Source organism: Scleropages formosus, chromosome 1 (assembly GCF_900964775.1).
Source record: "Scleropages formosus chromosome 1, fSclFor1.1, whole genome shotgun sequence".
Taxonomy (NCBI): domain Eukaryota; kingdom Metazoa; phylum Chordata; class Actinopteri; order Osteoglossiformes; family Osteoglossidae; genus Scleropages; species Scleropages formosus.
Genome location: NC_041806.1, coordinates 48,903,129 through 48,915,595, shown reverse-complemented (window position 1 = coordinate 48,915,595; position 12,467 = coordinate 48,903,129). Strand labels below are relative to the sequence as shown.

Here is a 12,467-nt window from a genome sequence, read left to right as displayed (position 1 = left end):
CGAACAAAGCAGCGCAAGTTGGAACACAGAGCTCTCTGGATGATGCGTCTGAAGTCTCACCTGGCAAAATGGCAGGGGCTGTGACCTGGAGGGTACACTTATCGAGACCCAGACTGACAGCCTCCTGGTTAACCTGACATCTGCACCAGGGGTTGGCCAGCTGGCCTCAGTGCGTGGAGCAGACAGATGTGAGGAGCAGGCGCATTGTTCCATGTCCTGCCTCTCTTTGTGTCCCCAGGATGCCGTTTTTCTATAAACGGCTCAGAGCTGGGATTCCAACAGTTCCTCTTGAGTGGGAACGACCCAGTAACCTTCTGGTTACAAGTCCAGTTGTTAAAGTGCAACACAGCCTGCTATATTGTGAGGCATCAGGGGGCGCAGCAGTTGTGAGATGTAGCCTTGCAATTGATGGCCCTAGGTTTGAATGCCCCATTCTGCTGCAGTGCCCTTGAGAAAAGTACTTACCCTGAATTGAATAAAAACTACCCAGTACACAGGTAAATCACTACAAGTACGATAGTGTACAAACTTAACATTATAAACTGGATTGGACAAAGGTTTTAGATAAATGGGTGATGTTCAATTTAAAAAAATAAAAAAAAAAAAACAGAAACATCAAAAACTGAAGACCAAACAAACTACTGGCCATTTTTAACACTGATAAGATTTTACTTTTCCGTAATAACTTAAAATTAACGTCAGAAATAATTATTATAATAACAATGTATCCCTGTTATCTCATGTAACTGCTATTTTAAGTCTGAGGAGTTATAATGTCAGAGCGAAAATGAGTGTGTGGGGAAACCAGGGGTATCAGACATATTATTCCTACACATGCATTTACATGATAAACAGTTTGCCAGGAGACGATACTGAGTGACGTCCTCCCGAAGGAGGTGCTAATCCGCAGTGCAGCATGGTTAAATATGGATAACCAGAAAGCAGTGGTGGAGCTTGGTGGTGTGGGGGGGAGAAGAGCATTGTGATGAACAGCTCCATTGCAACATAACTGAACTTTACATTTTTACAAATAAACCTTTTACGCATTTGACACCTTTCTCCAAAGTAACTAAGTGTTTGGTTTGTATGCTCAGAGTGATTCAAACCCAAGTGCTTCCATTCCAGTGTGATGGCTCAAACTACTACACCAGCTGCAGCCCCTATTTCCCAGAAGTAGCACGGGGAGAGGTCTGAATTTGAAGAACCTGATGTGAGGAAACACTGAGTGGGGAGGTGGAGACTAGAAGAGCATCGTCCTCCAGTCTGGTATCTGGCCTTGGACAGTTGGACAGGACAAGCGCAGTGAATAATTGAGCAATGTGACGTCCACGAGTATCATAGAGCAAATTCTTTGCAAAATGCGAAACAGGCACTAGAAAGGATTGTTATCTGGGTTGGACCATTCACTGCTCTCTAAAAGTGAATTCTGAGCAGAACCAAAAAGAGGGCCAGCACATTCCGGACAGTTGGCATCGGTGCACCAAATAAATAAATAAATAAATAAATTACATAACAGAAGTGTTTATTTGAAACATCAAGCACTTACCCGGTAAAGTGTGTGGCACTTGTCCTTGAAACAGGGAGCCAGTCGTGAATATATTTGCAGGGCGTAATAATATGCAGCCAGCTGTAGCGATAACGCCGAGTGAGCTTGCTTCTCAAAACACTTGTTGGCATCCAGGACCTAAATCAGAATATAAATTAGCCTTCTCAAGACAAGTGGCGTTGGCAACAGAGAGATGCAATTACACCGGTGGCAGGTAGCGCGAGTCATGATCGCGTTCCTCTTTAAAGCCTGGGGGAGATAAAGACGACGGTTCCATGCAACACGGTGGCCCGTGACACGGCGGCCCCATTAGGGGGTGAGCGGATGGTGTCGCCCGGCTGCCTCTTGGGATCCTGCTTTGGGACGATGTGAACCTAAAGTGCAGAAACACACAAGTCTCGGGGGAAGCGTGCTGTGTAAATACGGCGCTGTTGCCCTCGCGGGTCTGGAGGACGGAGAGCATCAGGTTTTCTGGTGCTACCTCGTCCCCCCGGGAGTTCGAACAGGTTGGGGAAACGGATTTGAAAGAAGGTGCTGACCTTGATCGCGTGACCTGCTGTTCCTGTGTATGGGTAAAGTTTAAATCCAGGTCGTGGCGCTACGCTGAGAGCCCTCCATGTTTGGCTTAATGTGCAGGAATGTTCATGGACGCAGGAAACCCACAGAGCCTTGAGGAGCTCCGCTGGCTAAAGGGACAACGAGCCTGAGGGTGTGCAGCCATTCGCTCAGTCGCACGGAAAACTCGCTCCCTGGCCGAGAGCGCCATGAGGCCTACATGCTAAGTTCTTCAATTGCTTTTTCCATTAATGTGCTTCATGCATGGCGTTCTATAATGCATTTCCAACTTGAATGAGCTCTAGCGAAGAACAGGATTTTTATATATTTTTTTCCCTTTATCCAGAGGTTTCACGAGGCTATTGAAATTCAAAGCAACGTTTTACATACGCAGCGCAGAAAATATTCAGCACAGCCCATTTATTCGACATGGAGCACACAAATCAGGCTGGGTTTGCGAAATTTAAATATAAATTGTTTGCGGCTGCGGTTCCTGTGACAATAAAGGACCTTCATCTCAGACGTGTCGTTACAAGGAAGCCACATCTCACATCGTTTCTAGCAGAAGCACCAAAAGGACTGCATGAGGAACACAGCGGTGCAGTTTTAATGGGATTTTTAGTTGATCTGAGGCAGAATAATCCCATATATATGTGGGTGAAAGTTGGAGATCCTGCATGTTATGACAAATTGTGGGCATCCATACTTAATTCCACTACTGCCAGCTCATATTGGCCTTTGGCGTTTGCTGATGTGGCTCTCCAACACGGTGCACTTCCATTTGGGTTTCATGGATCAGCGCCCGGTTCCCAGAAGAAGCCAAAGTTGAAAGGTTGTCGAGACACCCCTGCAGGCTCGCGCTCCAACAAACAGGTCAGAAACAAGAGGGACTCATCACGGTTGGCCGACAAACACCACTTCTTCCACAAGCTCAACGTTCGGCATTTTGCTGACATTTTGCTGGCACCTCAAGTTAAGAATGGTGCAGTTATGGCTGTTCACAGGTACAAACAGTTTAAGGTCTGCATCTATTTAAACTGCATTTTCTTCACCTATTTTCAAAAACCTCTGTGTGGTGTACTCTAGAGAATGCGACCTGCGTTTACCCTCCGAGCTGACAGATGGCAGTAAAGTGCACCTAAACAGAATAGGGGTGTATAACCAACTGATGTGTGATGTGTCTCTTCCATTTTTACAGCTGTTATCTGGTATTTCTGAGCGTTGGTGATAAATGAGGAATATTGCAAATATTTCTTTTATTAATTGGTTAACAACCGACATTTAATGGGACTGTGTGGAGAGACTTATTTTCAGTCACTTTAAATTAGTGCAGAATTCATCTTAAAGGAGGTTAATTTAAAACAATGTAGAGTTAATAAAAATGTTAAGTCTATGTCTTGCAAAGTATTTTTACTACTTAGTTATATTTGACATTTATATCTGACATTTGATTGCAACTGTCTGGAAGCTGAAGAGCAAGAGTTCTGCATATTTACTGAATTTACTGTGTAATTCAGACAGCTGATAACTAAAATGGATCAACTATTATGCGAGCGAGGAAAATGTAAATTCAAAACAATGTGCAGAACCTCCAGTGGCTCCTGCCACCAAGAAAAGAACAGAGGTTAGGTAGAGACGGACAACATACCCAAGGTGTGGGGTCTCACCTGAGGCAGTGCGAGTAGGTAGGCCAGTGCTAGTGTTATATCCTTGGGCAGGGCATCGCTGGCTAGTTGAAGGAGAACTGGGGGGGGGGGGGGTGAGAAACAGAGAGCCTTTAGAAGGTTCCTGCAGGTAACAGGAAATAACACCTAATTACAGATTCTGCCATCTATTTTTCGATAGAATCAGACACTGAAAAAAATCCATAAGATATTGTCATCAAAATCAGTAAGAGATGGTTAGTGACCATTAACACTTTGCTGTTTGGTATCACCTTGTGGTGCAAGACTCTTCCCCATTATATGAGCTCTTTAGCTGCAAAGGACCCTAGAGGTACTACACCAGTGGCAGGGAGGTGCTCTAATTCTCCCATTCACATGCTCTCTGACTTCGAATAACTAATTGATTTTTTTTTTTTTTTTTTTTTGTGGTCCAAACTAGCAGACTATAAACCATTTTCTTCTTCCGATCATTCCCCCTCTCAGCTTCCCCTCCCGCCCCCCCATTGATTGCTAACTATAGGTCTCATTACGGCAGTGTGATTCCCGCCTTTTCATGCTGATTTCCTATTCACAACAGCCTGAAAGCTGCTCCCTTTCACTTTTGAAAAATTAAAATAAATAAATAAATATGCAGAGAAAGACCGTTACTGAAATTGTACAGAAGTAATAACTGCAACACCAGCAACGCTCCGGTCACCACCATCTTTAATGCTTTATTGTAACTCACCAGCGGTTTTTTTTTTCCCCCTCTCTTTTAAATCAGCTTCAAAAACCAACCGCTGAAAACAGGAAATCGCATTTTGAATTGAAATGACCTCAATAACTGATTCAGCCGAACCAAGTACGCAAATCTCAATGAGTTCTTGAACTTTGAAGTTAACGGGTTTATAGCACAACGAAATCAGAAAGCAGTACAATTCCTTCATTGTCAAAGTGAGGCTTTGGGTATTGAAACACCAGCCTGGGTACCACGGGAAAACCAACCTAGTTAATGCTGCAAAGCTAACCTGTCGACCGATGGGAACCCACTTGACTGAGGATCAAAAAGCATCCCTGAAGATACAACATGGCCTCAAACAAGGTGGCTCCCATCACCAGCTCTCTGCCAAAGAACCTTCCTGTCTCGACAAAGTCCACTTTATTAATTCTCTGATGGGAAAGTAATTTATTTAAAATACAAAGGATGAATAAAAGAAATGCCGGCACCTTCTCCCCCCAGAGATCTGCATCCTGAGTTGGGTTTTACACTGATTTTCCAGTGAAGGGAATCAATCTTTGCATGCCACCTTCATGTTTTGACTAGGTACCATCTCCCTCCTATCACAACATGTCAGATAATTTACTGCTGCCAAGGAGCCAGGAGTTCACATTAATCAATCAATGATAGGATATCCCCAGACACATGCGCTGACCACCTATTTATACATCGTCAAGACTGATTGTTCCCCAAAAATCCCATTGCTGTTAGAGATTATCTCTGTATAAATGTGACAGACGTCCGTTCCAAGCGTGTAAAGCCTATTCTTAGCCATTCAACCAGTTTTCTGACACATCCATGAAATAGGATAAGAGAGATGTGCCGCACTATGGAAACAAAGAAATTTAAAAAATAATAAACACACATCCCAGTACAGCACCTGTTGTTGTACCCTTAAAAGGTAGTTAAGATGTATTGCTAAATGTAAATAATACCAGGCTGTGGAATAAATTGTGAAATAAGGGTAGCGAGTAGTGTAGTGGTTACAGCTGCTGCCTTTGCAACCAAAGGTAATAGGTTTGGATCTCACCTCCAGCTGTACTATATCCTTGAACAAGGTACTTACCCTAAATTGCTCCAGTAAAATTACCCAGCAGTATAAATACGTAAATACAATGGTAAGCTATTTACAATTAAACCGCTTTGGAGAAAAGCGTCAGCTAAATAAATGAATGTAAATCATACAATAAGCACCTCTATCATTGGAGAGAAAGTGGAAAATTAAAATTTTTTAATCTGCAAATGTGATACCATTATTTTCAATCTCCTAGCAATGCTATACAGTGCTTTGGAGGGCTGCATTATAAATAACACAGCATTATATAATTTTTCCAGTGCTGCACATCGTTCTGGGATTGAGATGTAGACCTTGAGAACATTGCGAAGAATGAGTAATATTGCGGTATAAGTTGTCTAAGTGGATCCGTCATGTGCTTGAACCATAAGCAAAAACTGGAACGTGACTTTGACTGTGTAGGCAGCAGACGGGGGTGTGAGGACGATTTCAGGCCCACGAAGAGACAGACAACACTCGCTGTGACAGGGGCTGAGAGGACAGAGAAATGACCTTGGCAAGTGATGGCCTCACACTGCTACAGACACGGACGGGCCTCCATTTACATGCCAGCGCGCGTTCCATACAAACAAGCCGGCGGCGCACGGCCCTCTGATCTGACCACGCAAGAGCGGTACCAATGAAGTCTGAAAAATTGAACAGGAAGTCATTATGATCAGAGAACAGGTCCTCAGAAACACGCTGTGCTCTCGAAAACACCCTGTCATCACTGGCAAGGATTTCAGACGGTCTAGTGCTCGAGCTCCCGAGCTGAGGTTGCCCGCCCAGCGCATCCATGAAGTCTGGGCCATCAGCCAGCGGTGGCCGCAGAGAGCGACTCAATCGGCCCCTATGTGGGTGGTGGTGTAGGGGGGGTGTCGGGGCTTCAAGCGGCCACAGGTGTCCGTACTGGCAGTGAGCAAAGTGTGGAAAAGTGGCAGTTGACAGGTGGGGTGGTGTGAGAGGGACAAGCCACGCCCACTTCTTATCACAGCTCTCTACAGGCATACAAACAAACCCATAACAACACACACACACATATCCACACAGATAACTGGACTGGAGAACCTGGACTGCTGCCAGCACTGTAGACAGTGTATTTTTGGGACCCAAAGCGCAGGATGGTGGGAAAAGGTGTCTGAGCCCATTTTGGTCCCCCACATAAGCGCAAAAGCTGCTCTGCCCCTGGACGACAGCCATCCTTTCCTTTGTTTTCCCCGCACTAGGTTGGCCTCACAAGACGCTTCCGCTGGGGGGCCTCTTCTCGCACCACAGCTATCATTACCACTTCACTGAAGGCCCCATCTGGTCTCCCATAATTACCCCACACACCTGATGCATTCACTCAATAAGACTAACATAAAAGCGACGACGCCTCTGGATTGGGAAGAAAGGAAGTTTATTTGTGTTCCATTCGGAAACACAGGGCTCATCTGCTTTCACGTTTTTGCCAATTCTTTTGACTAAACATTTGTACTTGATTGACAAGGCCTCTCCATTTAATTCTCTCTCTCACATACACCCCCACCCAAATTGAAAAATTAAATAAAAGTCCATTTACCAAGTCTCTTTCGGAAACTCAGGACTCATAAAATGTCCTTTAATCTTCCTTAAGCAACTCTGTTGACAAGCCCTTACCATTTACTGTCTCTCACACACATACACATGCACGCACGCACGCACGCACACAAAACATGGATGTTGGGGGGGGGGGGGGAGTAAAGACAGATCATTTTATCCCTACAGAGGAGGGAGGAGATCCTCCACGTTACCTTCCGTGGCAGGGAACACGCTTTGCCCTTCACTCCGCGTCTCGGCGAGCTTCCCGGTGCGGAGCAAAACCTCTGCGAAGTCCTCCACCGGAGTGCGACTGTATGGCGTGTAGAGTTCTTCGCTCTGAAAACGCCCACATCCACATTCAAAAATTAATGGTCAAAAAAGTGACTTTATGAACCAGGGAGCAGAAATAAGCATTGTAAACCACGTACTAGTTACACCATTTCCTTCCAAAGTAAGGAGGGGTGTGAGATATTTTCTGGTTAGAACCGAAACTTTGTGCACTGAAGGCCCCAGGTTTGAACCTCTGCTCTTGCTGTAATACCCTTGATCAAGGTACTTACCGTAAATTGACTGTGCTGTATAAATATCATTGTAACAAGCTTAGTCTTAAAGCTTAACAGTGAAAGTTTTTTGGAAAAAGGAATTTACTAAATAAAGGTTAAGGGGGAAAAAAAAAACCGATAAGCACATGCTACATACCTATATATTGTATTTGTAGTAAAATATCAGATACAGTCATACCCCACCCCCACCCCCATGTAGTATAATGAAATGTACATTTTACTAGATGGAAATATAAAATATGACTTGAATTATTTAGGGGATCCGTGGTCAACCAAAACACTGTTTTTTTTTCTGTTTTTCCCAGTGCCGTTTTGCTGAGTGTTTAACTATCATCTCCATCTTCTGCAGATGTCGCTTAAAAACCACCTGAAACACTCAAATCTGTTGCCAGTAAACACTTTTTTAAAGACAGAATGAAAAAGAGCGACCGAATGCAAAACTGTGGAGATGGAAACTTGATTAAGTTACTAAGTGAGCAGCTGATGATGAAGCCCCAGGAATGTCACACACACACTTAACAGAGAAGAGCCAATGACAAGCCCATCAAATCAAACCGGGATGAGGAGAAGGAGGAGGCCTGGTCCTTGAACTGCTGATTTAAGGTTTAACCACCACTTCACTTCCATTTCACACACAACAAACTTTAATGCAGTTTAAGAGATGAACTCTTTTATTTTATTTAATTCATAGGATGCTTTTCTGGTGACTTGCAGTTAGGTCTGTATACTAAACTGACCATTATTTACCCATTTACACAGCAAGCTAATTTTTACTGTACCCATTCAGACTAAGTACCATGTTCAAGGGTACTATAGCAGTAGCTGCAATCTCAATCTGTGTCCTTTGAGTGTAAGGAAACAGTCCTAACCACTACACCACCTATTGCCCAAATTGGGTCTCATTTTAAATGCTGCAGTTTTCTTAGAAGTATAAAAATCAGCGGCCAGAGGGATAAATTACATGGGCACCGAACCACATACTTCCTGGACGCAGGGATTATCGAACAGCGACTCGTAGAACGGGAAGCATCCTTGTCTTTCCAAATCTGCATTTCCCCCCGACGGCTCCTTCCGTGCACAACCTGCTTCTTGACCCTGAGGAAAGATAAAGGTGTGTTAAATATTTATAGGTGCGCGCGGGTCTCTCCACTGTATCACTTGCGGGGTCCTTCGCTCTCGTTTTTTCAGATTTTTCTCCCAAGAACGGGCGAACACTAAAAGCTGGGACCACAACAATTTTCTACAACAATGCACAATGAAATATTCGATGTGCAGGCCAATTAAATATGCAAAACATTAATAGTTAATTGTCTGTTGTGAGAGCTCTGGGGCTCCCGGCACTTTTTAGTGCTGGAATGTTGTCCCGCTAATTTGCGATTCAGACACCGGTCACGGGTGACATCAGCAGAGTGCTGATTTGAAGCAGAACTCACGATTCAGCAGCGGCGGTGATGCTGAGCTGTGCATCCCCCCGTGTATGTGTGTGCGTGTGTGTGTGTGTGTGTGTGTGTGTGTGTGTGTGTGTGTGCGTGCAACACACGACAGCTCTAACCATGCACTTCTGTTTAAATGACCACACCTGCAGCCTTCGTGGGACATTTCCAAACCAAACAGTACACACACAGAAGACATGCAGTCACACACACCAACAAATGACATTGAGACCTTGTGTATAAACACAAACTCAGCAAACTACCAGTGGTGTTATTTCCTTTCTGCCAATTCTTCATACCACCGCTGGTGCAGTGATTGATGCTGTGTATGCAGGTGATGTGTGAGCAGACAAAGTAGTGTGTCCCCTGCCAGAGATGGCACCATTCTGTAGGACGCGCTTACACGCAGGGGTCGCAGGTAACGGACGGATGCCCTCCACCACTGCGAGTCGCTCATGGCATGCAGCACCGCCTTGGTGCTCGCCGTTGTGTTGGAGACCACTTCCAGGGTGCGCGCCGTGGTTCTGTGCAGCAAGTCCGAGGAGAGGCTGGTCCCGGGGGTTCGTTCGTCAGCCTACGAGAGTCCAGCACCCACCGTCCCAGCGGCGGCCAGTTAGTTAGTGACATGCATGACAACCATGTCAGAACCATGCAGAGCGGGGTCAGGAGTGGAGTGATGCTTGGAGCCGCTGCGTTCCCCGGTGTGTGTTCGGTTGCTGCGCCCGCCTCCCAAGCCATCATAACTATAGCATTCCAGTTAAAATGGCAGCGCTCACAAACTGACAGGCCGACATGCTAACGCCTGGCTATCAAAGATTAAACAGGCCGCAATTCCGCCCACTTAATAAGGATAGAAAAAAAAAAACAAAACAAAAGTAATACAACTGAGCTCTTCGGCAATCACCGCACTTTCTGCCAATTAAATATGTACTCTGGCTTCTTATCATACAAACACTACTGGGACAAGAAGTCAGTTTGGAACTCGTTTGTTCGTAACTACAAAGCCGCTTCTACTGGTAAGTTGCAATCAATGGAAACAATATAGATATCTCACCATTCTCTCGTTAGGCTCTGAAAACATCTGACACTACTGTAACATAAAGACTAATATTTTTTTAACTTTGAGTTAAAATTTAAAATCAAAGTATTGCATTTAGGGTTTTGATCAACTGATGAGCTGTAAAAAAAGAAAAAAAAGTTGCAGTTTACAAACATGCGCACCAACACTAAAGCTCATTGGACATGAACTGTAAACACTGTGGAAGTGAGTTGCATTAAGGCAGTCCCTCACACTTCTGTTTTTGTCCCACCTATTTGCTGGGCATGTGAACAGATTATCCATTAACACTGCTACATTCATTCATTCATTCATTCATTCATATATATTAGTCTTTTCCAGAGCAGAGTTCCAGTGCCCCCTACAGGCAGAACATTAAAAAAAAAAGGACAAAAAAATGCAATTAAAAATAAACTGGAAAATATTTGTATCTGCAAAAATTTGTTCCTCAGCCGTTTGAAAGACGAGTAGCCAGCGTGGTGCGTTTAATTTGCCAGAATGTTCAATATAGTGAAATCTCTTAACAACACACAGAAAGAGGGCGAATACAGCTGCAGGAGAGCGCTGCAGTGACCTCACACACACGGGGGAGTTCAAACAATTGCAAAAATCCGTTATATTAGTGTCCAAGATGCACAAGTAAAAGCACAGTAAGTGCCTTTTTGTAACGAGGCAAAGCATTTTCCCCAGGAAACCTTGGGACAAACTTTTTTTTTTTTTTTAATACACCAAACCAAATCAGTGTAAATGTTCTTGTCAAATCAGTTTCAGTGTTTTTGTGATTACAGCGGAGAAAAACCGCTGGGCTGCAGCAAGCAGCTTCTACCCTAAGGAGACAAAACAGATTGCAATCACAACGTCCTTCCTCGGAAAATAAATGACTTCACGCGGCTCCAATAAGTATCAGTCATTATGCACATTTTTTTGGCAAATGTATGAAATATGAACAAGTAACCAATCAATCTGTCTCCAGCACCGCATACTGTTGAGTTCTGCACGGCACAACATCGAACGCATCCTGAGGGCTAGCAAGTGGTAGAGTTCCCCTCGAACCGTTGCCTTGTGATTCCTAGGCTCCTCCAGACTCGACGCCATAAACGTCAAATTCAGTCACTGCTCACCACTGTGGGTGTCGCTTCCAATATCCCCCCATTCCCTTGGCTTAATTAGGCCAATTTCTTGTTAATTATCTCTACTATTAATATCAACTCTTTTCCTCAGAAACCCAGGAATAAATCTTTAAGCAAAAAAAGTTGCAGTTTAATTGTACTTTACCATATAAACAAATTCCTTAAGAGAGAGGGAACAACACATACAAGTGTAAGTCATCCTAAGGGTGGAATTAATGAAGCTGCTCAGAGAGCAGGAGGCCTGGAGGCCCTGCAGCGATGGAGTCGGACGGCGCCCTGCTGCTCTCAGAGTGGCTGTCACGAGCGCCTCACGCAGGCAGCACACCTTCATAGCCCTTGATGGGGAAATGAACATCCACCAACCCCACAGACCTGCTGGGTGTCCACAGTCGGCTCCACGGAACTCTCTGGGTGGTCCTGCTCCTCTGGGGACCGGTCCATCTGGTAGTTCACTGCCTGGTAGAGGATCTGTGGTTGAGAGAGAGAGAGAGAGAGAGAGAGAGAGAGAGAGAGAGAGAGAGAGAGAGAGAGAGAGAGAGACTGGGCAACAGAAGGAACTCATAAGAAGAACTTGTATCGTTGGGGTGAAAAACAAACTGTGGGTTGAGGATCTGTGGTGATGGGCTGGTGGATGCAGGGAATTATGGGTAAGAAAATGCCAGCTGTGGACAAAAATACGACATGCTTTTCCATCGCCTGGAAAACAAGACATGCAGCTTTTAAGACGATGAGCCACTCTGGTACGAGAGCTCAGCCCGCATGTACAGTGGCCGGAGGGATGCAGGTCTGGACTGAGCTCCTGTCGTTAAGCCACAGAGCTGCTTTGGATATAAAGAGACAAAGTGTGGACGCTGCAAGAGGGTTCCGACGTGCAAGAAAAACGATACGGCCACGTTGCCTTTTAGATGGCAACCTCGAGGGCAGCGGACACACTGGAGCGGGCAGGTGGAGCATCGAGGAGGAGCTCTTGGAAGAAACCGATCTGCGAGCGCTATGAATGGGGCAGAGGGGTGTGCCGCACGGGGGGTAAAACTGAGGCTCCATTAAAAGCCAGACCTGATGATGCTTCATAATCAGATGGTCGAGGTCCTTTCACATCCTGCTCCGCGACACCTGGATTTCACACATGATTTGCCTCCTGAAAGCTG

At 45.0% G+C, this 12,467-nt stretch overlaps 1 protein-coding gene across 1 annotated transcript in view; it reads right to left on the bottom strand.

Moving 5' to 3' along the window:
- The window catches only part of nbas (NBAS subunit of NRZ tethering complex), a 118,480-nt gene that overhangs the window by 50,090 nt on the left and 55,923 nt on the right, over positions 1 to 12,467 (bottom strand). The window contains exons 35-40 of the mRNA XM_018730316.2: positions 11,692 to 11,787; positions 9,536 to 9,706; positions 8,681 to 8,794; positions 7,349 to 7,472; positions 3,769 to 3,845; positions 1,547 to 1,684 (exon numbers count right to left, since the gene is read on the bottom strand). Of these exons, the coding sequence (XP_018585832.2) occupies positions 1,547 to 1,684; positions 3,769 to 3,845; positions 7,349 to 7,472; positions 8,681 to 8,794; positions 9,536 to 9,706; positions 11,692 to 11,787 (720 nt within the window). The remainder of the gene's footprint in view (positions 1 to 1,546; positions 1,685 to 3,768; positions 3,846 to 7,348; positions 7,473 to 8,680; positions 8,795 to 9,535; positions 9,707 to 11,691; positions 11,788 to 12,467) is intronic.